Genomic DNA, 23,026 nt, shown 5'->3' on the forward strand with positions numbered 1-23,026 from the left:
CACTTTGTCAAGCAATTTGTAGTCTCCTAAGATAATCTGTGTTAGTATCTTTGAAAAAGAGTGTTACCGTCGCAAAAAATCGACAGTTCATACTGGTATTTCCTGACTTATCTGAGTTGACTTTATCGGCGGACAGGTCTTATTCCCTGAAGCGGTTGACTGCATCTTCGCCGAAGTGTAGTTCTTCAGGATAGCTGCGTTTAACCTTCTCGATCTACAGCAAGAGTCCACCCAGAATCCATCCTTCGTCACTGTTCCAAATCCTCCGAGATCTGGCATCCAGTGTGAACTGTATGTCGACACCGTGTTACCCGAGTACCTCAAGTCAACCATGTTGGGTAGTTAACCGTAACCGTAAGTTTGTTGCCAAAGATTCTACGTCCCCTTTAGGCAGTCGACCTACTTGGGTTTAGCTTCAGTAGTGGCTACACAGGAATACCTTTTGGAATATTTGGATGACTCTTAGGGTGGCGTTACACGACATTCTCGAATACGATCCCCGTATTCATCCACTCCTCCTTCAACGCTGATGCGACCATTCTCCGTTGCTGCCAATTCAACATAAAGGGAACTTCGTGTGTTCCGAAAAAGCAAAGTCGAAACTTTGCAGAGAAACAAATTCAGGTGTGACATTCGGTAACTGACAGGAGCAAAGACGAAGTAGTAGAAGAAACAACTTTGCTGAAATGTTGTTTAAATATTGCTATGGGAAATATTTTCATTTTTACTCTATTCTGTTTTTATTATAAAATTTATGATATATCTTTACCTACTGATTAAGGCTCATAATACGACAAACAAAGAGAAGAGTCAGGCGAATAGGTCGAATTGCAACGAAAAAACCAACATTTTGTTCCGACATTGTGAGAAGGGTAGGACGCAAGCTCGAAACCCTGCTGAGTAAAACATTTGCAAAAGAGTTGGAAACTTGAGACTCTAAAAAACGAAGAATTCAATTATATATAGCTTTCAGCAGTTCAAACGTGGACTTACTGGAGTTTAATTACCAAAAAAGCTCAGATTCTGTTCACATTGTTAGGTCTGGGAGATCGCAAATAACTTCGTGATAAGGGGACCGTGAGAATTACTTCAGGTAGTTTTTCAGAGAAGATGGTTTTGTCTACAAAGTAGTCGTACCGCTGCTTTTTGCAATATCCTAATTTTTTCATCAAAAATTAAAAAAAAAACGGCGAAGACCATGCATCTGCTAGAGAAAATCCTCGAGTACAAAGGAAAGTAAGGGGAGTTGCTGTTAAGTTAGTCCGACTTATTAGACTTTGTTCAAGATCATACACTTTTCGGCGCGCGAGCAAAAATCTGGATCATGGCAAATTTTCCCATAACAGGACATAAAAAAAATCACCCATGTATTTTGGTAGAGGGGCTAAGGAAAGCCGTATATGCAGAATTTCTTCTTTCCGGTTCTCTCAAACGTTAGATGGGAAAAATCCAAGAAAGAGTTTAAAAATTCTAAACTTTTCACATCTAGATTCCAAAAAATAGAACTCATCGCAAAGGACAACAGCACGACTATTTTGCGGGAAACCTTACTCTATAAAAAGCCACCCAAAGTATTTGTCCAGGTCCCCTTATCACGAAGTTATCTGCGATCTTCCAGACCTGACAATGTGCACAGAGTTTGAGCTTTTTCTGCCGGCAAATTCCGCTTGATCAGCTTTAAGCAGCTGACAATTACTTATAATTATAATTGAATTCATGCTTTAGGAGTGGTTTCAGGCTTTTACCTTTCTTGCAAAAATGTACCTCAGCAGGGTGTTGAACCTGGGCAGCCCCACTGTCAGATTGTCATCACGTTGTACACCTTCAAAACGAAATGTTGATGTCCCCATGTTACTGTCCTGCGCCTGAAATTTAGTATAATGTTTTGCAATGAATGCAATTGACATTGTTTGGTGTAATATTTTGTAATGTAATTATTTACCACTACGTAATATTTGGTCCTGGTTATCATGCATCTTCCATTCACTACTGCTAACCGCACACTCCCTTACAACCCCCTTCCCTTGCAGTGCCCTCCCTTTACGACTCCTCGATGAGAAAATCCCATCACACGCTTAACCTGTACACAGGTCGCAAGTATTCATAGCGCATACTTAAAGGCATCACTCCACGAATCTGAGGTGGTGCGGATTTCAGGTGGAGTATTCGTATACGGGATAGTAGATTATGGAGAGGGGGTAATTCCGTCCATTTCTTCTTAACTGCCGTAAAAAAACGGCCCGGAATATACGGCTTCGGGCTTTCTGGCGCTCTATTTCCTACAAGGAATTCGACTGGAGCGCGCCAGCCTTGTGCGGCGCCGAATCTTCCGGACCGTTTTTTACGGCAATTAGGAACAAATGGACGGAATCACCCCCCTCTCCATAATCTACTATCCCTTATAAGAATACTCCACCTGTAATCTGCACCACCTCAGATTCGTGGGGTGATGCCTTTAAATGTCTGATCGCATTTAATATAAGCAGGGCCACTGCGAGCAAGTAGCGATCAATCTCGTGAACGCGGTCGTGCAAGTGCCCAATAGTAGTAGTAGTAGTACGGAATATGGGAACCGCAGCAAATCATCTCACAATTCAGGGAAATATTTAGTTGGTATCACAAAACTAGATTTACCAATGCTGTTATGTTTGCTGAAAACACAAATCGGGAGAAGAAGATTTGTGCATCGTTGCACTTTATTAGAAAGTGCCAGAATGCAGGAAGTATTAGAAAGAAAGTTCGACTGGAGAAAAATCGTGTATTTTTCATCTTATATCGAGTGTAAACGATGTAGCCATTGGTGTGGATTTCCTATGCTTTCATGCAGAATTCTTATATGCCAGTAGTCGTTGTCTATACGATGGTTACGAGAGGTTGGAGTTGTTGGGCATGTAACAGCTGATACTGATGTTGAATGCGTTGCAGTGAAACGCGTTAACAATGGCCAGCTGGTAGAAGAAAGTATCTAAATTCGTAATCAATGTTTTTTTTTTTCTATACACGTAGATTTGCTACTAGAAGAGGAACGGTGTTGTACTACAACAACACGCTATTCTGAACAAGGAACTCGAAGTCTTAGTCTAGAATAAGAAGCAGAATATTGTTTTATCTGTAGGGACAGGCTACTTCGCCGTTTTCTGACATTATATTTGGGCACAAATGCTAATTATATGAAATGTTTACCAATCAAATCACAGAATTACACAATCTACCAAAAGAAGTCCGAAAGATTTGAAAGCTTCTTGAAATTTTGACATAGAATTTCATAGTATACTGTGTTCCTAACCCTACCATTGTCAGTCTGACGCACGCGACAAAAGATAGTAAGGCTGACAGGTTGTGAAATACTGAGTTGTTAAGGGCCATGATATCCAACGAATCACGTTGAAACAACCGGTCGCTCAATAGTTGTTTGGTAGGGCTTACAAAGCTGATTGCATTTCGCTACGTCGGCATTGCGATGTTGCGATATACGAAGCTGTAGGTTGTCGAGCGCTTCAGTTTAGTTACGCAGCTTTGAGGACAAGCTTACATCTTGTGTGAATGTGTGGGGAAATTCGGATCAGTCCAGCGTACAAACGAACTACTGCTTGTCATATCTGCAAGTAAAGGTGTCGGCGACTTCCACTATCTTTTTTTGCCGCTGCTCAGTCCAGTTTCTTTGAAAATTTTGATGTAGTTTTCTTCACATTCATATTTAGTTCTCATTTTCTGCCCATTTTCTCTAAGGACAATATGAACTAAAAAGTATCCAGTAAGGGAGCATGGAACTCATAATCTTAGAACGAACATTCTGTCACCAACTAAGACATGACATTTAAAGCAATGCTATTAGGTTGGTGCAAAAATAAACATTCATTCACGTTTTCACATGTACCCTTCAAAACGCAACAACTCGTCTCAAAATCAACTTTATCAGTCGAACCATTTCAATCCACGGATCTCTGTCAACGAGACGCAAGTTTGCTTACTCCCGCTGCATAAAAAATCGAGCTTTTGGTGTCTATGAACTTCTGGAAGTCGTTTCCGGCAGCAACTTGTTTTTGAAAGATCTTACCTCTCGGTAGCTGTCCAGATGTTTCAAAAAGTAATAGTCAGGTGGTGAAAGGTCCGGCGAATACAGTGCGTGAAGCAGAGTCTCGTAGCCTAACTCGTCCTACTTTAGTAGCCACCTTTGAAATGTGTGGCCGGGCATTGTCGAGTAGGAGAATCGGGCCTTTTCTGTTCACTAACGCTGGATGAAGAAGTTAAAGTTCCCAGTGCATTTTGTCCAGTTTTTTGCAGTACTTTTTTGCGGTGATGATTTTACCAGGTCTCATGTGCGTGTAGTGGATCACACGTGTACGTACGTACGTACACGTATGTATGTATGTATGTATTTATGTATGTATGTATGTATGTATGTATGTATGTATTTATGTATGTATGTATGTATGTATGTATGTACGTATGTATGTATGTATGTATGTATGTATGTATGTACATACATACATATATACATACATACATACATACATGTATACATACATACATACATACATACATACATACATACATACATACATACATACATACATACATACATACATACATACATACATACATACATACATACATACATACATACATACATACATACATACATACATACATACATACATACATACATACATACATACATACATACATACATACATACATACATACATACATACATACATACATACATACATACATACATACATACATACATACATACATACATACATACATACATACATACATACATACATACATACATACATACATACATACATACATACATACATACATACATACATACATACATACATACATACATACATACATACATACATACATACATACATACATACATACATACATACATACATACATACATACATACATACATACATACATACATACATACATACATACATACATACATACATACATACATACATACATACATACATACATACATACATACATACATACATACATACATACATACATACATACATACATACATACATACATACATACATACATACATACATACATACATACATACATACATACATACATACATACATACATACATACATACATACATACATACATACATACATACATACATACATACATACATACATACATACATACATACATACATACATACATACATACATACATACATACATACATACATACATACATACATACATACATACATACATACATACATACATACATACATACATACATACATACATACATACATACATACATACATACATACATACATACATACATACATACATACATACATACATACATACATACATACATACATACATACATACATACATACATACATACATACATACATACATACATACATACATACATACATACATACATACATACATACATACATACATACATACATACATACATACATACATACATACATACATACATACATACATACATACATACATACATACATACATACATACATACATACATACATACATACATACATACATACATACATACATACATACATACGTACATACATACATACATACATACATACATACATACATACATACATTATGCTGAACGATACCATCAGCTATACCTGTGGAGGCATCGCATTCTTAGGCGTCAGATGATGCCGTTGCAGCTGTCGCAGACATTTTCCCGATGAGTGACTTTTCCAGGGGTGCGCGAAATAGTAGTGAATTGGAATGTTCTTACAACTCAGTTTTTGGCACCTTTGTGTTTTCAAATTTCTACTGGCACAATGCTCGCACTTCGTTTATGGCGGTGGTCGCCCATCCCTCATGACATATCCATCACTACTCGCTTTAATAACTTGTTACAGTGATTCTTTCCGTTCAAAGTTATCAGATAGGCGTAAACATCGCGTTGCGCACTGCGCCATGTTTTACTGATGTGGAGCGTAGTAGTGTGCTCTCCGGAAATGCCTTGCGGTACCAATTTACTCTTTTTAAATGATTGGATTTCTTATTCGGGTTGCATACTGAAAAACGACCGCAGTTGCGGGAGAGATATTCCGAAAAGACGCGCAGTAGTAAAGTAATAGCAGAAAACCCTGCTTCGCTTTCTTGGCCACATTATAAGAAGATTATCAGATCGTCTTTTCCACAATCGCTTTCGCATAGTTTATGTGGTTTGTATGAGAACTAGTTTTACCTTTTTCTAGTAGATAGTAGATTTTATCGTACCTTTTCTTTTCTAGTTAGCTATGCTAACATTGTGACCTATATTCTTACGAAGTAATGAAAAAAGGAAAGCTCTGTGAAAGTTGCTCCACTCATGTGATAGTGCGCGAATGCTGCCTAATCTGGTTACTGGGGTGGAGTTTGCAAATAATACGTTCGGGATAATACGTCTCGCAATCGATAGAAGCTGAACACACACCTGATTGCGTAGTGTGGTGCGCGTCGTTCTTCGCATCATTTCGTCGATAATCGGTTTTCTACTTAATATTTTGTATAAAGAACATGAGGTCGTCTCAAGCACAGCGTATTTTAACATTTCCGATACGGCTTTTATTTATTTATATTCTTTCAGAATGTCTGCAAATGTTACACGCCCCTTATTCGACCAGATGGATTGCAAGTATACTTGCTTCTGCGGAGCCACGCATATTCGTGTAAGCTAAATGATGTGATCATAATCGATTAATTCTACTGCACTGGAAAAACGTGCATATTTATAGCCGAAGAAAAGTTCACCGAAGAAGTTCAGGACAGTTTTTTTTTCAGAAAGGGGCGCGAGCGGTAGCTGTGCTTCTCACTGTTTCCACAGCTATCAACATCTTCTTCAGCTTGACGAGGACATCTACGGTTGCAGTTTACACGCTCATGATGTAACCTGTCTATTGTTCTTCTTAAGTAATTAGATATGTTTTTCCTTCTTCTTAGAAGATGAGATGGACTCCAGGAGTAGTGTCGCTTTTTTTTCTTTCTCAACCTTCGCGCGTCATTAGTTTCTAAGTTTTCTCCTCCTGCTGAGATTATTTCAGTGTTGAAAATGCTATTTTTATTGCTACAGGATTTAATGCTTAAGTATAAAGTGCTGAGCGGATGTAGAGCGGCCAGGATCAAGTGTGATGATGGGACACGACCTTTTCGATCAGCCCCCACCCTATGTACAAAATTTCTTTCTTCTGGACGTTTGGTTCTCTCAAAGATTAGAAGGGACAAACCCAAAAAGAGTGTGAAAATTTTAGTATTTGTCCCATCAAAACCTCAAAAAGCCTGAGAGGTGTAAAAACAACGACATGACTTTTTTTTATAGCGACCCTCCTTTCTGAAAAACTACCCAAAATTTCTTTTGGTACTCTTATGACAAAGTTATTCGCGATCTCCTAGACCTAACAATGTGCACAGAATCTGAACTTCTTTGGTCATTCTAATAAATCTACTTCTAAACTGCTGAAAACTACGTATAATCAAATTCTTCATCTTTTAGAAGTGGTTTCAAATTTTTCCCCTTTCACTCTTTTGAAAAAAAAAACTGACCCATGGTGTTGTCGAACTTTCGTCGTCCCATAGTTACATTGTCAACACGTTGTACATTCTCAAAACAAAATGTTGGGCCTTCCATGTTACTGTCTACCGCCTGAAACTAAACGCAATATTTTGTAATTTATGTGATTCTTTGGTATTATTTATTGTAATGTTTCATAATGTGTAATTATCTAGTACTACGTAATATTTTGTTCTGGATATCATGTTATCCTTCATTCAGTACTGCTCACTGTTCATTCCCTTACGATCCCCTTCCCTTTCTTAACCCCCTCCCTTTGACCCCGATGGGAAAATCCCATCATACTTGACCCTGAGGGAAGTCGGTAGGAGGTTCTCCTCCCTGCACGATCGATCGGAGGTTTGAATCCGCCCTAGTGCTCACCAAGCTTTTCATCCACCCGGGGTCGATAAATTGGTACCAGACTTGTCTGGGAAGATAAAACACTGACTTGATTCATCGGCTATCTCCCGCAAGTCACTATATGGGCTAACACATCTTCGCAAACCCAAAGCGATTTTGAATTGAAGTGAACTAAGCGCACTGATTAACGCTATACCCCTTCTTCATCCTTTATAAAGCGCTGCTTGAACCTATCGTCATTAATATTTTCCAACCGATTTACTCCAATTATTTTCTGTTATTTGTTCCAAGAAATGGAAGAGTTCATTAAAAAGTGAGAAGAAAAGGTAGATGGTCTTTCGATGCTTCTTCCTTTTTATAAAAGCAAAAGATTCTAAGGAATCGATCTTGTTATACCTCAATCTATCACTCCGTACCGTTTTCGTAAACTCCAAGGCCATTTCAAAATCAGCAGTGCTTTGTTGGAATTTGCCAGGCAGTAAAAGAGCAGAAGGAAGCAACTGTGCGAATTATTGCAAGCAATGTCCTCTCATCCTTTTTCGCCAGCATGTGTTTGTTTGAAAGCTTTCTGCTGCATCCCAGTGTTCTGCATTTTTTCTGCATCCCTTCATATTTGTAGTTTTTCTCAAACACAAATCTCTGGAATTGGTTCCTTATAAGTAGGTTTCAGTTTCTGTCATCAGGACAACTTAATGTTAAAATTCATAGTGGTTTTCAAAAGTTGTTATCCTTTTTGCTTCACTAGCAACGTTCTATAATGACCGACAATTGGAAATGTCCTGTGCGTATCTTTGCAGCACTTCCCGTTTCTTAGTAGGAATCATTCCAAAATCGCTGAATATCCGAGTATAGGATGACATTCGCTACGCGGAAAGATTCCGTTAAGATGATCACTTTAGATCTTCTCTTGAGAATTAGTTTTCGTATCTGATTTTGAAACAGCTAATCGTGAAAGTTTGGAATTAATCCATATTAATGGCCGAGATTGGAGAAAGCACACGACAAGTATTCCAACTAAGTATACCAGTAGCGGTAATTGTGGAACCCAGCGGTCTATGCGTGCTGTAAGAACGAGCTTTCCTCAAGCTGTATTTTAGAGTTCTTCTACCGAATACAAGCTCAAAACTCCTCAGATAGGTTTTACAAGTTAATACCAGCTTACGCCTAGCTCAGTTATGACCATTTCTTGTTCTTTGAAGCCTTTTCTTGCCCACCACTAAAAAGACTCTTAAATTCAGTCAGTATCGACATGTATCATCCCGAAAGAGAGAAGGGTCAGCATACAACCTTCAAGGGGATGCTCTAATATGAGATGTTTATGGAAAAGTGAGACAAGGATCAACATTATGTCATTAAATGCTACTGCTGCATATCATTGCGTACTTCCTTCTACGTTTATGAACAAGACGGAGCACGAGAGTTCGCCATTTCTCAGAATAACAAAGCACTTATTTTTGACTGATTGCTGATGTCTCCTGTTCAACTTCCTGACAAGAACTGTCTGAAAAGAGCACGACAAAAGTTCGTGTGTTCATCCAACTTCCCTACTCCTAGACATTAGTGCTTCGAAAAAGCATTCTATGCTTCAATACAAGGCGCACGTTGATGTGCTCATGATAACCCTTCAAAACGGAGAACGAAAGTTGAGGGCAGCACATTACGGAACTGACGATATTGAAATCGTCCATGTTCGACTGTCCTTGAATCTTGGCATGTTGAATACGTAGCTTTTTTTATTGATTTGCTTGAGCTGTGGCCAAGATTGGTATTGATATTTATTAGCAGATAACGTTTCGGCGTTTTCGTCTTCGTCAAAGCCTGGAAAAATCAAAGCCATTAGTGATTTATTCTCTCAAGCGCCTTATCACCTGCAGAAAGCATCCAAACGGTAGGCAAACTCAAACAGCAACACATTGGTTACTGTTACATTGGTTACACATTGGTTACAGCGCTTACCTCATTAGCTAGACTTGGTAACGCAACAGACCACCACGTACCACAACTACGAATATCGTCCTGAAAAACGGCATGGGAAACGTCCTACGATTTTTCCTACGAGACACCTTATAACACGCCACCCTTGTACATACATACATTGGTTCCCTCAGCAGCCCCCTCATTGGTTTTATTTGATTAAACTGCTGAGGAAACCTCACTTATTTTCGTCCGTTCGCAGACGCAGCGTGTTGCGAGGTGGCGCGTTGCAAGGTGCCTCGTAGGAAAAATCGCAGCTGAAGGTCGTTCAGTTCAAGCGGGCGAATTGAGCTCATTGTCACGCTCATATTTTCAATCTACATCCCTAACCTTATCTTTTCTTCTAGAAATCATAACATCTTCAATTTCCTGGTGTACTGTGGAAATCTTATTATCAGTAAAATTCATGTAGAAAGTTATGTGTTGCGCAACAACATCTGGAATGAGAAGACCCACATCCAAAACTGTGTTATGGGAAAAATCTTGGCGTTCTAACGGAAATAAATGCATGCAGATCTGCCTTTGCTGTCGTCGTGTTTGGGAGTTTACTATATGGAATTTATAAAGAAATGAGGATGTATGTGGTACCTTACTTGGTCTTCCAGGTTCGCCATATCTGTGCTTTTTATTACTAAAATCCAGCCCTCAAATGTACGTTGTTTTACCGAGTTCAAGGTAATATCGGTTGGGATCACTGTCATGGTTCTTCTCTTGTTTATCATAGCAATAGCAGCAAAATCAAACAAGGTGATTGAATTAGCGAAAGACATCGGAAGCGTGAACATCCATTTACCTCAAAAACAGCTCGATTCAGGTGCGATCAAAGTCTTCGAACAACAGCGTTTGCTTATGTACAAATACTGACGAGTTTTATTTCAGCACTTGCGTCGTTCACAGTAGTATTTATTGTAACGCTATGTTTGGGTGGACTCATCCAAGTCTACTTTTTTGAGGTATCACTTAACTTGCTTTTGATGATTGACTTGTTGATTTTATACAATATTTGCAGGTCGTTTATTCATTCTATGGATTTCTCCGTGATCGCGAAAGCTCATTCAATTTCAATTTCGAAGTTACACCTGCAATAAGGCCTCTGGAAACCATGTTTGGCTCAGTGGATGAAGTTCCTCCACCATATCAGGAGCAGCAGTAAAAGACCAAATTATACATTAGCCTTGTTACGTACACGCGGTGATGTACGAGTGATTTTATAATTGGTTTCTACCAAATATATTTCCAATAACATTCCTTCACAGACTCTTTCTTTCTAGAATACGCACACAACATAGAATCCAAAACTCTTTTCTGAGAGTTAATACACACGATTTACACTCAGCACTTCCGTTCAAAATATCCTCGAAAAGTTAAATGATCAAGCTTGGTGATGGGACACAACCCCCTCAAAAACGATCTCCTCCTCCACCTTCCTTCGCAAAAATTTGGCTTTCGGGATGTGGAACCTACACAGTCCCACTGTCACATTGTCAAAACAAAATTTAGGTTTTTTTCATTTTTATTTTTTTTTTTGCGATTTCTTTGTAATTCCACCTAAGCGCTTCATTCTTCTCCTTCTCGTTGTATTATGTGCTTTAATCAGCCCTTAAAAAAATCTTTAAGGTTCTAAAATGTGGAACCGTTCCAACACCAACACTTCAACAACATTTCAGCAAATGTGCATCTTCTACTACTTGCTGTTTCTTCGCTCCTACCACCTACCGAATTTTCTTTCTTGCTATTCGTTCGACAACGAATTTTTGACGTTCGACGAAATACAGAAATCCCCAAGATATTGAATTTGCAGAAACGGAGAACTGTCGCAGCAAAGTGGGAACTATTAAGGAGATGAAAGTGGGTGGACACGGTCTGCCGGTACTTGGTACTAAATCTCATTAAGTTGGAACCCCACTTTTTTTTCCTGGAATTTGACCTGTTTTATCTCATACCTTTATCACCTTGACTCCCGTTGTTCTTTGAACTAGTCGATTCGGCGCCAGTAATGCTTCTATTTGTCCCGATCGCGTGCGAAAGTAGCCCACTGGTTTCTCTTTTCGCGTGAAATATGAACATTAATATTTCTTTCAACAACTTCGTGAACAAATCTGACCATCGGGTCGGTGGTCTTCCTGTGATGCGCTTAATATCGCGTGGAACCCGGCCACTGACGGCTTTGGTCCAACGGTTGCCGTTGAAGCTCATCACGTGTCCGCCTTTTGCTGTCCGTGGCAAATGCGACGGCGTCTCTAATCATCAATCGCTGACGTAGGATACAACTTCGAATCCCGTCCCTCGCTTCCATGAATATTTCTAGTATCACTCTCTCCACTGGGCGTTCAATGACGCTCACCGCATTCTCTTCCTGCTTACGAAGAACCCTGGTTTCTGAAGCATAAGTCAAAGCAGGAAGTACGATGGTGTTGAAGAGGTGAGCACGGAACCGCGTGCTCCTGCTCTTCTTCAATACATCCTCGATGCTCTTGTATGTTCCCGAAACCACTCTTTTCCTCCTGCCCGTCTCGGAGGTAAGGTCGTATATATGTATATATATATATATATATATATATATATATATATATACATATATATATATATATATATATATATATATATTCGGATATTGTTCGCCCCGTTGAGCGTAAATGTGCATCCGAGACCCATCCGTTACGCATGAACGTCGACTTTTGCAGATTCAAGTGAAGACCACACGTTTCGTTGAACTCGATCAGCATTCGTTCAGGTCCGCTGATGTTAGATGTTATTAGAACTATGCCAACTATGTCATTTCCATGTCGTCCTATTCCAGCCTGCGCCCTGCGTTCTCGCTACTCTTGTGAAGAGCTCGTAGATGACGAATAGTAAGCAGAATGAACGATAGTTCCCGATGTCATGTGGATCTCCCTCCTCCACTATTTAGGGACCTTGCGTTCCGACAAGAAACGTGTAAAGATTCTCGCCAAAGTGTTAATGATAACTGGTGGAAGATTCTTCAGTTGTCCACATCTTATCCTATCGGGTGCCGTATGATTTCTTACCGGCATGAAAGCATGTCGTACTTCGGACGGGAGAACCTCTGCAATGACATGTCCGTCTTCCCTCACATTGTGTCAAGGCAAAAGGGCAGGGCTGTCGAACAGATCAAAGTAGAAGTCGTAGATGATTTCCTCCATTCCCCTTCTCGATGTTGTTCCATTTGTAGTCTGGGGAGCACTCATCCTCGTTTTTCGATTGACGAATATTCAGCGGGCATAGTGAATGCTCTTTCCTGCCTCTGCAGCTTCTGTTAACACTTCTGCTCCTTCCTCTCCAAGGTTCTTTTATCGCTTCTGTGCAAAGCCTTGCGAGCTTGGACGTGAGTTATTAATTGTCTGCGGTTCGTTCAGCTCCATGCCGACGTATCAACTCTAGAGTTTCCGCAGAGGCGTCTTTTGGTGGTTTTAGAACTCTCAGCCTTCCCTGTGCAGTCATGAAGGTGTTCAACAAGCCGATCGTATTCTTCCTCGATGTTGTCCATTGCGGAATCTTCCCAAGAAGCGGCTAGCGCAGCGAAAAGATCCCTGTTAATGATGGCATTGGGAAATCGCTCTCTGAACTTCGCGGTTTTCACTTCTCTCAGGGTGAACGAAAATCTTGCCTGGGGGAGGCAACGGTCCGATCCCGTATAAAGCTTTGACACATTAGCAACATCCGTCAAGCAAAGCCTTTTACTGACGATGATGTCGTCCGGAGAGGAGATCTTCTGGAACTGCGAGTTCGTATGGGTATTCCTAATTGTCATGTTAAACTCGGAAACCCTCTATCTCTGTCTGTTCCACTGGAATCCGTGGAGCCCGATATGAGGTCCCTCAGGCGTTTTTCTGGGGCCAATTTTGGCGTTGAAATCAACTATTTGTAACGTGCATAAAATTTTAAAACCTATGGGTAGGTTGCAAGCCTCTAGTCCCACGAGCTTTTGGGAAAACCTTGCATTCCTTCGGAGTGGACAGGTGGAGCTTATTTGTTGAAGAGAACTCCACACCGCCCCCATTGCACCTCCAAGTCACACGAATGGAGAGTTTGGCCGGACCGAATTGCGGCTTACAAAGACGTTATGAGTCAGTCCTGGTACAGAAGAAACAGAGAGTTCGTCATCTGAATCCTTTACTTAGTGGTGGCACAAAGTCGCTTTTGGTCCGCGATTATTTTTTTACTTCCATCTCCGTAAATTTTAATTATCGGAGATAGCCAGGAAAACAATCAGTCTCACGCATGTTTCGTGATCAGAAGTCAGGAAAAAAGGTACACATTAGTGCTACCTACATTTGCATCTTTAGTGTCGAAAAACTGAAGGGTGTTAGCTGTGAAACCGGGGCAGCTAGGCACCGAATTAACCCAACTTCTACTGGGATTAACACTGCATTTCGACTTTCGACAGCACTGAAGAACTGACAGAAAAGGGACCTTAATGTAGAGGGTATGTGTCTGGCTACTGGTACATTTTGTCCAAGGCCAAATACTTTCACTTTCTTCGTACAACAAAATATGATTTTGCATAGGTTGACCCATCAACACAACACAGATTACGCCAAACGCCGCTCAATGCAAAACTAGAAATTGAAAAAAAAATTGGAGTGGCCTCAAGTAGATCATTTCCTGATCATTCACGGCTGTTTCCTCATCTCTAGCGATTACTACTCAAATCCAACGTTCTCCGCAGTGAATGTTTATTCCAAAGATATAAAATTAAAACAAAGTCACAAACTGTTCTTCAAATTTCCATCAAATCGTGAATTTCTTCGACAATCCTGACATATGGATGTAAAAACTTCAGGAAGCTTCATTCTAATGTTCTACAACTGAAACCAAAATAATTTAAACTTACTCGAGATTTAATCTTCGATCAGTAGCACCGCACGGAAATATGCAGAACCTCAGCCGCCAAGTTATACTTAAAATAGCGCTTGTGTTGCAGCGCGTGAACGAATTTTAATGCGTGTCCAGAGGAATACACCAAATAATAATACAGAATAACAAATAATGCAGTCGCCTTTTTCTGGTAAATACGAGAGAAAGAAGCTTATTCAAAATCACCATCTTTGTTAGTGTCCCATCAATACATGGCAGTAATAGCGACGTCTCAAGGGGAGACTCATCGCCAATAAAAGAAAACATTTCATTTCATAGCTTACTAACTACCGATATGTATCACAAATCCGCTTTAGCGTTATGACCAATGTGCTGTACTGTGAACAGAAGCAAATGAGCAAAAAGCCTATAAAAATGCGAAATGCACGCTAGGATAAAGGGAGCATGCTTGTTGGCACCACTCATCGCTGCAGTTCGCGACCTTCCTACATCGTTCCGCTAGCTTCACCGCCACCATGGCCGCAGTCGCTTACGCTACTGCACCCAGCGTTAATTCACTTTGACCCGACTATACCAATATGTAGCACAAAACCCCCCAGACGTAATGACGAATGAACGGTTGCGTCGACGGAAACAAACGAACAAAAAGCTTATAGATATGTGAAATGTCCATTGCAGTATAAAGCAGTAGCATATCTTTGATTACGTGCACATTACGTTCAGTGAGAAAGATCCACAGATGAAAAGGCAAAGTTATGACGACGAACGTCCAATCATGTTTTGTATTAAACCAATATTCTTTCTGATTGCCACTCATTAATGAAACAAAACAAAGCAATTAATCTTAACTACTAATGTCTAAAAATTAGACAAAAGGTAATGAAATTACAGAAACGAAGAATACCATGAGCTATACAGTGACTACCGATCAAATCGCATTCATGAAGATGAGATTAAGTAGAGGCGGTCTCGCACCGGAATACCCGTACAAAGGTAAAAAAAAAAAACTTGGAAGAAATCTTGCGAAGTACCAATCACGACATAGTGGCACCAAGATGTTTCCGCATGTACTCATATACAACATAACTGATACTGACAGCAGGAATTACCTTAAATGAAACGACTTCAAAATGTAGATTAAAAAAAAAATTGGGCAAAGAAATACTGCCTTCATGAAATTGGGAGCTATTCCTCGATAGAGACCGAAAAATCCTTCATTGTTTAGAATGTAACGAATTTGACCACTCATAGTATCAGGTTGCATCGTATCACCAGAAATTGCTGAATAACTAATACTATAGAAGAGATAAGTGGTGGATCAGTGAAAAACTTCTCTAAAAAAGTACCTCTTGCCTGTAGTCGGGTCCTCACAAGTGCCAAGGGGTAGCTGGCAAGCTGACCGCAAGTTGAGCTGCATGTTCCACAAGCCAGTAAAGCAACAACTCCAGGCTCTGCTCCACCGTTGTGATGTCGAACATACAGCTTCTTAAGTGTTTCATATACGGCCAAATCGATACCCGCATATGGTATGATACCCAACAAATTGGGAACGTATCCCTGAATGTTGTGCTGAGCATAAAGATCTCAAGTATTAATATCATTCGAAAATACCTTGTAGAAACAAACAATCCCCTCTTTCTTATACATTTTGCGTGCAAAATGAAAAAAACCGTTATCCAGTTGACCGGTTTTTCTCAATGCAAGCCTTGTTTTCAAAACTTCCATCGGATATATTACGGTTTGTGACACAGCTCCAGCTAAAATAACAAAAACGGCTTTAAAAAAAAAGCACAAATGCAAACACCTCACCAGCAGAACCAGCCAGAAGCCTCTCAAAGACCGTCAAATCGTCGCTGTTTTTGTATTTTTGTATAAGCCTTTTACACTGTAAAAGGATGTAAAACCGGAATTCAGCAACAAGAACGCAATCAATAAGGGAAATAGTAACACTACTGTTCAAACTGACTCATCAAAATATACTATCTGTGTCACTAGAATTTAGTTTGACTACGATGCTGATCCAGTCTACGCATTACGCATGCACTCCACCGAAATAACCTCCGAGGGGCAAACTCTTCCATCCACCTAGAGGAACGCCCACATTTATGCTTTGTGACAGGACCGCTTGCGGCGAAAATAAGATAGAGTGATACGAGACGCAAACACGAAGTTCTAAAGACAGATTTCTATGACGTAAAGAATATGTAGGCTGAGAGTGATACGAGACGCAAACATGAAGTTCTAAAGACAGATTTCTATAACGTAAAGAATATGTAGGCGATGTGAATAGTTTTAGTATAGAATAACAAGAAAAGTAGAAGATATGGGACTTTCTAGAGCAATGCGGGGGAAAATGTAGTTGAGGAGAGGGGGCACTCAACCGCGCTCCTATTTCTAGAAGCTCTATTTTCGTTTGTACTTTTCTTTCGTACCTTTAGCTTATATGTCATAAATCCTCTAAAGCTAATGACTTAGGTTTTAAGGCCCGAGTGATTTAGTTATTTATTTCCAGAAATACTTGCACGGTTGAGTGTCTCCCCACTCCCAACTACACTTTACCCGCAGTGTGCAGGGTAAACGAGAACTGTATGGCGAACTATGAAGGGCACGGTTCCTCTAGCAAATACCGTATAATAACGTAATGTAACGTATGCTATGATTCCTAAAACAACCGCTAGGAGTGATAGCACATGCTAGTCGTAGACTGCTTGCACCTTCATGTGCCAAGAATTCCTTTGATTTGTTTTATTTTGAGAGCAATAATAAATAATGATACGTAATCTACTAGAAATGAACTTAGAAGCTCACATTAAAGGCAGTGTATCACGATTACGACGTGGTGCAGAGCCCACAGCAAAGACGTAGAGTTTGAGTAGTAGATGGCAAAACCTAGCGTGGTCCCGCAGCCTCAAACAGGAACTGCTTTTGTTCCTTTTAGTTCCTACGAGGTACGTTAGAAAGCGCCTCTATGTACACGTTAGGGTCTTCGATCTTCGACCACTCGCCCTTGGTTGTTGCGCGTGGACAAGGGTGGGGCGTTGCAAACGAAATCGTAAAAAATGGCGTCTTCCACACCGTTTTTTTTTTAACGATTGGAGGAAGATGAGCGGAACCACGTTGTGTTCCTCTATCTACTACACGAACTCTACGCTTTTGTTGCGGGTTCTGCACCACGTCAAAATCCTGATACGCTGCTTTTAAGAAAACATCACAAAAGCTAGAATTCAGGGGAGGTATCACGTCTTGGTATCTCTTCAGGGAAACAGGCGTAGTGGAAACCGACGATTCTGGTAGTTTCCGCCGACCCCAGCCCTAAGCTCGAAAATGATAGCTTCTTCCATCGGAGATTGCGGAAAGAAAACATGAAGGAATAGAAACTGCATAACGTACTGAATTATAGCGTAAACGAATAAAATTAAGGAACACATGAAAATCCATTTGAAAACAGAAATTAGATAGAACTAAAAAAGGTATAAAAGCAAGAAATTCGCAGCTAGAATCACAACTTTAAAAAATCTAGACTTAGAAATATTCCCTAGTGTACAAAAAAGCTGACAACTGATGTTCGCTGGTGGTATTTCCACAACTTTCATGTCATTCTGTTAATCAAGTTGGCGGAGACAGCTCCGTACTGCTGTGCTCATGTCATCAGATATGTAAGGCAGACAGGAAGGGAATCTTTTTGGGCTATCCACTACACTAGAACTTCAAAAGGAATGTTGCACCTGTTGAGTAAAATAGTCTCCACTCGGGTACCCATTGGATACTGTCACTTAACGAGCCAAATTTATAGACCACGTTTCTTCCTGGCTATTCTATACCATCTTTGCCGCTGTCTTGTACATGTTACATATAACGGATTTCTTCATCTTACTGGGATGGGCTGAAAGATTAAGAAGTTGTGGATTAAGAAGTTTTTCTACTTGGCTTCCGATACCGCTTAGTCTTTCATATCCCACTTAGCAAGTAGATATGCACATTCAGGAAAGACAACCAGTTGTCTGTCGGTTTCTATCATGTAGACATGATAAGCGGATACTGCTGGTTGAGACGACTGAAAGAAGTGTCCAATTCTGCCTGTGCTGGACAGACGTCTCAATAATCATCTATGTAGCGACAATGCAACAGTGGTCTGCGTCCAATATAGGTTTTTCGATCTTGGACATGAAAACAATGGCAAGATTGAGTGCCAGCTTTTGTCCCATAGCCAGACCTCTAAGCTGTCGGTCGCACAGTCCCCACCATCATAAAATCGAGTAAATAGGCACTCGTTTGTCAACGTCATGATCTGTCTAACGCACAATCCGTATATGAAGTCTGGTGATCTGTGAGCAGTTCGTAAACAGCCTGCATCACGATATCGTTTGAAACGTCCTTATGGAGCAATGCAACGTCAAAGGACTCTATGACACATTCACTTTCGAACGTTTTTTGAGGAAGCTGTTAGAACTACTGCTGAGGTAGGATGGGACGGAAGTGAGACAAGATGTACCTGCGAAAATCGGCTGACCGCTACTGACCCGCCTTCAGCGCCTCGTGCATCCGTCTAATTACGACTGCTGCTTTCTAGCCTTGACTCACCTAGACCCTGCCTCCCTATTGCAATGTGACCAACGTCGCACGCGATCTTCGCGCCGCAACGAAGCAACTGCGGATTTGGGAGGGAAGGAGTTAAAAGCGAATTGACACAGCAAATTCTGATATACGGTATACCATCGGGGCATATCAAAGAGTGACATGTTGAGTGATGAGAGTGATGTGTATATCACTCTAATCACTCAGCATATCACTCTTTGATATGTCTCTAATGGTATATATTTTAATTGGATACAAGGATTTACTTCTAATTTATTTCCGACAATCTGTTTACCATATCCATATATCAGAATTTGCTGTGATCAAAGAGTGATACGCTGAGTGATTAGAGTGATATATACCATCGGGGCATATCAAAAAGCGACATGTTGATGAGAGTGATATGTGTGACTTGCACTAACCTCACTAGAAAAACACACAAATAAGGATTATAACAAAAACAAGCCCCAGAAAAAAATGCACATATTTTTACATATCCCATAATTTCAAACATTTTACGCTTCATCTGTTCCATACGAACTCGAAGCGCACAAGTATGTGTTTGTCACAATGTTTTTCACCGAGTTCATGTTCACCTTTCAACTATGACAACTGGAGGCACAATGATTTTGTACCCAAAATTTGCAGTTATACCAGGTCATCCCCATCTACGTGTTCAAGGGACTTCGACAATTCGAATTAAAGACATAAATAACATTGATCAGTCCTTTTTACTTTCTATTCATTTGGAACAAAAATAATGCGTTGCCTTATCTTCACGACATTTTTTCCGGTTACACTCATCTTTAATATAAGAAGCCCTATAGAGTTTTTAGCACATTTCGTTGTGGTTATTAGTGCTGAAGTGATTTTGAACGAGAATTAGTATTTCGTCAGTACCAAGAATTGGAAGATAACATGTCCAGGCAAGACTTTCACCAGAACTTCTTCGAGTTTAAGCTGCGGATACAGCTCGGAATATTAACGCTTTTTGGGGTTAGGGAAGCACCACTGAATCCACGATACGGCGTTGGTTCCAAAGATTTCGTTGTGGCGATATGAGCCTCGAAGATAAGGAAGGTCACGGCCGCCCTTCTGAAGTTGACGACCACCTGCTGAAGGCAATCATCGAATATGATCGGCTTAAACAAACACGAGAGCTTGCCCAAGAACTAGGCGTTGACCATTCAACATTCGTCCACCATTCGGAAACAAATTAGAAATATGAAAAAGTTATACAAGCGGGTGCCGCTTAAATTGACCGAGTCCAAAGAAACCGCCGTTACGAGATCTGCTCAACGCTTCTGTTACGTACCAGAACGATCCATTTCTCGATGGTACTGCTACATGCGAAAAGAAATGGATCCTTTACAACAACAGGGAGCGTCAAGTTCAATGGATGGAAAAGGATGACGCTCTCAAGCACTTCCTGACGACGCTTTTTCACTTCGCGAGGCCGAAGACCATGGTGACTTTGTGGTGGTGGTGGGCTACAGGTGCAATCCACTACAGCTTCACGAAACTTGGCGAGACTATCACCGCCGAGAAGTGCCGCAAAGAACTGGACGAAATGCACCGGAAACTGCAACTTCTACGTTAGTGAACAGAAAGGGCCCGATTTTCCTACACGACAATATTCGTCCACACAGTTCAGAGGTAACACTGCTGCAGTGAACAAGTTAGGCGATGAAACTCTGATTCACCTACTATATTCGCCAGACCTTTCGCAAAACGACTATCACATTTTCTTGTTCTCTCGTTGGCAAAGATGCGTGGACTGTAATGGTTATTATTTCGATTGATAAAGTAGATTTCGAGGCGAGTTATAGCGTTTCGAAGTGAATGTTTGAAAATGCGCATTAGTCTTGCAACAACCCAATACATATTCTTTAGACTCCTTCCTATTTACTACATTTTTGTCTTTTTATTTCTATCTACTCTCCGCATGGAATCGATAAGACCGGTTAAGTGTATGATTGGCGAACAGACACCTCTGTATCTTCGAGATACGCGCTTAGCTGCAATGCATGCTTGCGAGACATTTGTTGCGATTCGTCAGACGTTGCATGCTAGTTTTACTTAGCTAGATCTGCGGAAACAAATGCCTAGAAAACGGAAAAAGTAAGCGGACGTACAGATGGTATGAGTTCGATCAGTAGAACATTTTTTGAAACATTTCTTGTATTTCCAGAGATGGATGAGTCCTCGAATGGTTTCAATCTAACAACCTGTACTACCTTCAGCAAGAGTACTCATAGAATCTACCCACCCGTCGCTATTCTGTAAGTGGCGGAACTATACGCCTCGAATGGTTTCAATCTAACAATTCAGAACAGGACAATAAACACTTCCAGTCACATTTCCAAACGGTATTTCACTGTTTTACTCTTTGAACAACTCCGTTTTATCAAAGTTCTAAAGAACATCTATCACCCGGAGACTTATTTAATCGGCGAGCGGGTGTTACGGCCTAACGCCGCCATCCGCAGCTTCGCCAAGGTTTGTCTTCAAACATATTCGAGCCCAGTCTGTACTACCTTCAGCAAGAGTCCTCATAGAACCTACCCATCCGTCGCTATTCTATAAGCGGCGGAACTCTACGCCTCGAATGAACTGTCTGTCAACGCCAAGTGTCCTCAGATCTTCCTTCACAAGCTCCAGAGATTTCTTTTACCACCAAGAGGACCTTACACGACCAGTATGAGTCTAGTAGCATCCTCAGGGCAACTTACGAAAATCAGACAATCTTCTCATAATGTGATCAAAGAAGCGAGGACGGTTTTCCGTAACAACATCAGAAGGCCAGGCAAGATGTTGATGTTTTCCACGTGTCATCCTATCTCTGTTCTATATCCACTTCTAAATAAAGTTCCTCGTTATGGCTCCCAATCGGTCAAAAGTATCCTAGCATTCGTCTAAACAGCTTACTATCGATGCACTCAGACTTTTCCATCGCCGTCAACGGCGCTGTGGCAGGTCTCCTATCCGTACATTATGAAAGGACGAATTGTGGATAGCAAGACTAGTAGCTTGACTTCGTTGACCTTGACCACAGGCACTTGGTCAATGAGTTGAATGTCGAATTAGCTTTGGCGCATTTCTGGTGATTATCTCTTTCGTAGCTTCCATCGTTTTTCCCCATATAGCCCAAATAACAAGGGTCATCCACGAGTTCGATAGTTTTTCCGTCCACACTGCTTTTCGTTGAAGGTCTCGAGGGAACTCACTTCTGCTTGCATTTATCAGAGCCGATTCGCAGTCCGTGGGCCGCAGGTAATTTCGATACAAAGTTAACGACATGTTGTAACTTTGCGCTCCTAGAGGCGAATATTACCACACCGTCGGCGAACTCGAGATCCACCAAAGGATGTGCCAACGGTGCTAAAATGATAATCGGCGGGACATTGCTTAACTAATCTTCGCGTTATCTCACAACGGCAAAGTGAAAAGAAGGGTCTCGCCAATGCCCTTGTCTTACTCCAGTTTCTGCTTCGAACGGTGTAGTACATCCAGCTGGTGTTCGGACCGCAGTATTATTCTTCTATTCATGCCGTTTATTAGGCGTGTGAATTTTCGTGGAACTACATCAGTACAAAGCACGTTGAGAAGACATCCTCGATGTGGGGAGTCGAAAGCGGCTTCGATTTCCAAGAAGAGTACCGTAGAGCTTACCGCTTTTGCCGGATAC

At 40.8% G+C, this 23,026-nt stretch overlaps 4 protein-coding genes across 6 annotated transcripts in view; 2 read left to right on the top strand and 2 right to left on the bottom strand.

Annotated features, from left to right (window-relative positions):
* Positions 1 to 293: 293 nt before the first annotated feature.
* On the top strand, positions 294 to 11,077 carry RB195_023615 (uncharacterized protein; the record flags this gene model as incomplete). 2 transcript variants are annotated; one of them, XM_064211110.1, is made up of 10 exons in its annotated part: positions 294 to 354; positions 467 to 624; positions 782 to 872; positions 2,795 to 2,873; positions 6,628 to 6,709; positions 6,822 to 6,925; positions 10,439 to 10,529; positions 10,600 to 10,738; positions 10,804 to 10,877; positions 10,934 to 11,077. In XM_064211110.1, 10 exons carry the CDS (start codon positions 294 to 296, stop codon positions 11,075 to 11,077), a joined length of 1,023 nt encoding a protein of 340 aa, XP_064066991.1. The 2 variants fall into 2 exon arrangements, with proteins under 2 accessions (XP_064066991.1, XP_013291425.2); XM_013435971.2 differs by lacking the exons at positions 294 to 354; positions 467 to 624; positions 782 to 872; positions 2,795 to 2,873 and having other exon boundaries at positions 6,629 to 6,709.
* A 1,589-nt stretch (positions 11,078 to 12,666) lies between these two features.
* Positions 12,667 to 14,706, top strand: RB195_023616 (uncharacterized protein; the record flags this gene model as incomplete). The annotated part of the gene is made up of 2 exons (XM_064211111.1): positions 12,667 to 12,776; positions 14,583 to 14,706. 2 exons carry the CDS (start codon positions 12,667 to 12,669, stop codon positions 14,704 to 14,706), a joined length of 234 nt encoding a protein of 77 aa, XP_064066992.1.
* Positions 13,298 to 13,696, bottom strand: RB195_023617 (uncharacterized protein; the record flags this gene model as incomplete). The annotated part of the gene is made up of 1 exon (XM_064211112.1): positions 13,298 to 13,696. The coding sequence occupies one exon, from the start codon at positions 13,694 to 13,696 to the stop codon at positions 13,298 to 13,300; it is 399 nt and encodes a 132-aa protein (XP_064066993.1).
* Positions 14,666 to 23,026, bottom strand: part of RB195_023618 (uncharacterized protein) — a gene marked incomplete at both ends in the record, with an annotated part of 37,407 nt that continues 29,046 nt past the window's right edge. Inside the window, 7 exons of one of the 2 annotated variants that reach the window (XM_064211114.1) lie at positions 14,666 to 14,702; positions 14,780 to 14,845; positions 15,802 to 15,872; positions 15,932 to 16,044; positions 16,110 to 16,320; positions 16,375 to 16,520; positions 16,573 to 16,648. In XM_064211114.1, the coding sequence (XP_064066994.1) occupies positions 14,666 to 14,702; positions 14,780 to 14,845; positions 15,802 to 15,872; positions 15,932 to 16,044; positions 16,110 to 16,320; positions 16,375 to 16,520; positions 16,573 to 16,648 (720 nt within the window). Of the gene's footprint in view, positions 14,703 to 14,779; positions 14,846 to 15,797; positions 15,873 to 15,931; positions 16,045 to 16,109; positions 16,321 to 16,374; positions 16,521 to 16,572; positions 16,649 to 23,026 lie in introns of those variants that run through there. The other variant, XM_064211113.1, reaches the window with a different exon arrangement.

The sequence above is a fragment of the Necator americanus genome, chromosome X (genome assembly GCF_031761385.1).
Source record: "Necator americanus strain Aroian chromosome X, whole genome shotgun sequence".
NCBI classification, from domain to species: Eukaryota; Metazoa; Nematoda; class Chromadorea; order Rhabditida; family Ancylostomatidae; genus Necator; species Necator americanus.